Source organism: Apteryx mantelli, chromosome 26 (genome assembly GCF_036417845.1).
Source record: "Apteryx mantelli isolate bAptMan1 chromosome 26, bAptMan1.hap1, whole genome shotgun sequence".
Lineage (NCBI taxonomy): Eukaryota > Metazoa > Chordata > Aves > Apterygiformes > Apterygidae > Apteryx > Apteryx mantelli.
The window spans coordinates 2,223,895-2,228,599 of record NC_090003.1 but is presented as its reverse complement, the minus strand read 5'-3'; the positions used below and the strand labels follow the sequence as shown (position 1 = coordinate 2,228,599).

The window sequence follows — 4,705 nt, the reverse complement described above, 5'->3', positions numbered from 1 at the left end:
ATCCCCCGCAGTAAAGCTGCACAGAGTGCTTTATTCCCCGCCATCAGCCACTGACCTCTCCCTTCCCAAAGGCCTGTGAAGCGAATGCTGCGTTGCGAATGCTATTGGTGGGTGGCGTTCGTCAGCGGCCTCTTCTCGCCGAGGGCCGGCTCTTTCCCAGCCTCCGGCGCGTAATTCTCATCCCAGTCTTTCCCTCACACACACTGCCCACCTGCTCATCTGGGAGAAGGTCATTATCCCCAGGCCATTCATTGGCAACGGAGCGTGCAAGGGGAGACGCTTCTGGCATTGTGTCGCCCAGCTCTCGCATTGGCCACAGAGCGTGGGAACGGCCGCCAAGCTGGGGACCCACAGGCTCTCGGGGGGCTTCGCAGCATAAAAGTGGGGCAGAGCTGGCTTCCCGCAACATGCTTCTCCTGGACTTCCACACTTCTGAGATCTTCCTTCCTTCCTTCCTTGCTCAGGACAAATGGCTCCCAGCACTGTTTTCATGGCGCCTGACAATCTGCTGACAGCAAAAGAGAAAAATAAAGTGAGTACAGACACAGCAAGGCAGCTTGGAGCCGCGCTTCCAGCTGTTGTGACAGCAGTTTACACCAGCTGAGAAACTGGTCCACATCATTTAGGAGCAGTGATGTGCAACTAATAGTCCTGTGAAATGGCAGAGAAAAGATCCTTCTAATAATAAGTCTCTTTTCCTTTGCTTTTTGCAGCTCAGGAAGCCAGTGGTGGAAAAGATGCGCCGTGATCGGATTAACAGCAGCATCGAGCAGCTGAAACTGCTCCTGGAGAAGGAGTTCCGGAGACACCAGCCCAACTCCAAGCTGGAGAAAGCCGACATCCTAGAGATGACCGTCAGCTACCTGAAACAGCAGAGCCAGCTGCAGATGAAGAGTGAGTACTGAATTTTGTTGCTGTCTGTAGCTTACTGTAAATTCACGACAGTTAACGAAACTCTAGCCATGAACAATTGCTCTAAAGTGTTCTTTCTTTCCCCTCCCTATTTTCTTCCCTTTTCTAGCTGCAGGATGCTTCCGTAAAAGCTCTCAGTTTGACTTCAGAGAGGGCTACTCTAGATGTCTGCAAGAAGCTTTCCATTTCCTCTCTCTCCATAAAGTCCAAATAGAAACACAGACCAAACTGTTAAGCCACTTCCAGAAGAGCCAGTCAGCTGCTCCAGAGCTTACCTTTTCTTCTGGCAATCACAGCACCCCAAAGCAAGGATCTCCAAAAGATGCCAATACTCTCTGGAGGCCCTGGTAGTCAGGGAAGTCCTTACTTAATGGACCTTTGCCTTTTAGAGTCCAGAGGAAGGATCTGACTGCATCTAACAGTCCAGCTCTGATCCTCTCTTCCGTAGGGAATATTATTTTCCCATGTATTTTATTTATGTGTGGAAAGAATGGAATACTTTTGACTTTCATGGAATCCTTTGGCAAAAGTTGGGGCATTCTGTCGAGTGTTATTGATGCTGTGTAGACACTGGTGATAACAGTACACACATGTCACCCAGTCAGAGGGCAAATGCCTTCATAATGAAGGAGGTATTTTTGTAGATGTTACAGATGTGACAGACAGGAATTGCTGTAGGAGAGATTTGTCTAATATTGCTTGTAAGAGCCATCAGCTTTGCTCTGGCTTGACTAGGAACACTTGTTTGCTCAGTCACTCTACAGAATAGATTTACCACCCCTTGGTTCATGCACACTTGATTCAACACTGTTTCCCCCTTCTTGCTTACAACTTATACAGAATCAAAGATCATTTTGTTACGGTTTTTCCCTAATGACCCTTTCATAGTCTTAGTATACAAAGTGTGATGGATGAACAGAGGCTAGGAACTACGTGGAATATTTCTACCATTTTGCTGCTTTTTTCATTTTAGAAAAAGAATGTGTTACTGCTTTATGTTAAAGAAAGGACAGTGGATAAAAGGCTTGATTGGTTGATGTTATACATTTTGGGTGTAAGCTATGCTTTTTCTAGCATTTTTCATATTAATAATGACTTCTGTCTGTACTGAGTGTTTTAATTCACTGTGGATGGTGTTTCTCCCATTACTGGGACAGCCCTATGGCTTGTACGCATACTGTGTATGTGTCTCGGTGTTTGTAGAGAGCAATAAAAATGCATTTGTGTGCAACTTCTGCCTGGATCCTTTCCCTCTGAAGGATATGCAGTCACTTGGGCCTCTGAAAAAGACTAATATGTTACCTCCAAAGAAGCAGGCTTTTTGTAAAGTGAAAGGAGCTCTTATTCTTCTCTACTGTATATATTCTCACAACACCCATCACAAGAGTCCCTTAAACCTTTAACCCCATGGAGTAAGCAAGTGCTAGTCTCACACATATTCTATCAGCTGAATCAAATGGAGATCTTCATTGGGCATTGCCCCTCCTTTCATTAAAACAAAACAAAACAAAACAAAACAAAACAAAACAAAACAAAACAAAACAAAACAAAACAAAACAAAACAAAACAAAACAAAACAAAACAAAACAAAACAAAACAAAACAAAACAAAACAAAACAAAACTACCCCAGATCTCCTTACCTGAGTACTTAAGCCTTAAACCTGGCCATCTGGTCTTGCTGCAGGCAGCAGGTGGAATCAGAGTCCTCCTTTCATGTGATTTTTTTCACCTGCTGCTGAGAGGAAACAGACTAACTCACTGCAGTGCTGTGGCTCCTGTAATGCCTTCTGGGAGCTCAGAAGGGCAAGCGAGCTTTCCTGCAGGCTCCTGGGAAAGAGCTGCCTTGCAGCACACAGCAGCGGTGGTATGGCCATGGAGGTCTTGCTGCTGTGGATGGGTAAGTGCTACGCTGGTGAGGACATGCAAACCTGTTGTTGCAGTTGTGCCTGTCTGAATTACAGCTACTTGAGCATCCCTTGTCAGAGCCTGTGCAGGTGTTCCTGAAGCTGCAGTCAGTCATGTCCTCTGGATGTCTCTAACAGTGTAGCTCTAGCAACCCAGGCCTCAGCACCACCTGCAACCCCTCTCTGCTCCTGCACGCAGACATGGGTGGAAAATAGGTGTGAGGCAGCTGGTCTGCACTTGGCTTTGTGCTGTAGTAGTTTTGCTCTCTACCGAAGGTAGCTAATTTAAAACTGCTTTGGGTATCAACATAGAAGCAGTAGATGCACCCAGAGCAACAAAATGCGCTTTGTATATCTACCTGGCCTGAGATAACAAAGAAAAGCTTGTAATGAGGTGAGAAATCTGTCTAGCTTAGGCTCTCTCATGCTCCCTCAGCGCTTTTTGTCACGAGCTTGCTTGCTCAGGTAGCAGTGCAGCTGTGCTGGCAGCGCTAAGGCACCACTCTGGGCCCTCCGACAAGCCAGGCCCCTGATTCTAATCAGCGATGGGAGCTGGTCTCTGCCCTCATTAATACAGAGCAGTAGAGTGGAAAAAGGACTTGTGGAGCTTCTTCTTTCCAGGTAGTAATTACTGAATTGCTAGTTGTTAAGTGCCTAGAATTTAACAGAGACTTTTTTTTTTTGGAGTGTTAATGCAAACATGTCTTTAGAAATGTCAGGATCTTGGTCAGCTGGAATAGCCAAGATCCTCATCTTGGCTGCATGTCTTAAATGAACGGCTCCATTTCTTTTGTGTGGTGGACAGGGACTTATGAAACAGCAGCACCCATCAGAAAAAAAACAAATAAATCTGTACACCATCACAATAGGAAACATCCATATTCTGCCTCCAGATCAGGGAAATTATTTACAGCTCAGTGCGGACTTCCCTCATGTGGCATTAAACTGATCATGATAATAAACTAAGCTTCGAAAGTACAACTTGTAGATGAAAAGCATTACCTTTCAATAAAAGAAATGTGGTAGTTCTGCCATTTACGTATGAAGTTATTGGATGTCTTGGCTAGAAATACCTAATCTGGTTATGTTAGCTATATCAGTTGTGTTAGAAATAACCCGCTGCTTGCCTATCCAGGCTTTTGTTTGTCTTTTGTTATGACAAGGAATGAGGGGTTCTGTTACATTTTATCACTAATTTGTCTTTTATATATGTATATATAATTCTTTATTATTATTATTGCAATAGGGAATTTGGGTTCTGTGGTAGGAGATCCCAATCAGTGACAGAGTCCCTGGGCAGTCTATTACTCTGGAGTTCTTGGCAATATCTTGTAAAATGATACCTTGATTTCACTTGGGGATTTGAGATGTTACTGTAATGTAAATAGTAACAGTAATAATGACATGTTGTTGTTGTTATCCAGCAAGTGAATTGGCTTGCAGTACCGAGATCTTGCTATATAAACTTCTGTATCATGCAAAACTATGGTCAGCGTATTTATGAAATTAAGATGTCCTTACAACAAAATATTCATATGATATATAAAATTTTTAGTATTGCAGTATGAATACGATCTTATGAAGCTAAAGCACTTGCAAAGTTTATAAATGATATTTTAACTTTTTTTATATCCACCAGGGGTCATAATTGCTGTAAAAACTTTTCCCCTTGGGCCAGTTACGCTCGACTGCGAAAGTAATAAAGAAATCAGCTCAAGCAGAATTTTAGGGTTTTACAAATGTATGTTTCATGAAGTCTTTTGTTTGACTGATTTTAATGTTCAGATATCAGATGTCAATGAATGCTGGAGACTTTATAAACTGTTTTACACCCCCCATTTCTGTGTGTGACATTGCAGTTGTTTGTACAGCAAACATAAATAGGACA

General features: G+C 43.3%; 1 protein-coding gene across 1 annotated transcript; it reads left to right on the top strand.

The window, feature by feature from the left end:
- Window positions 1–469: 469 nt before the first annotated feature.
- Window positions 470–2,110, top strand: LOC106485742 (transcription factor HES-5-like). The gene is made up of 3 exons (XM_013944188.2): window positions 470–532; window positions 714–894; window positions 1,022–2,110. The coding sequence occupies exons 1-3, from the start codon at window positions 470–472 to the stop codon at window positions 1,261–1,263; spliced, it is 486 nt and encodes a 161-aa protein (XP_013799642.1). The 3' UTR covers window positions 1,264–2,110.
- The last annotated feature ends 2,595 nt before the right edge of the window (window positions 2,111–4,705 follow it).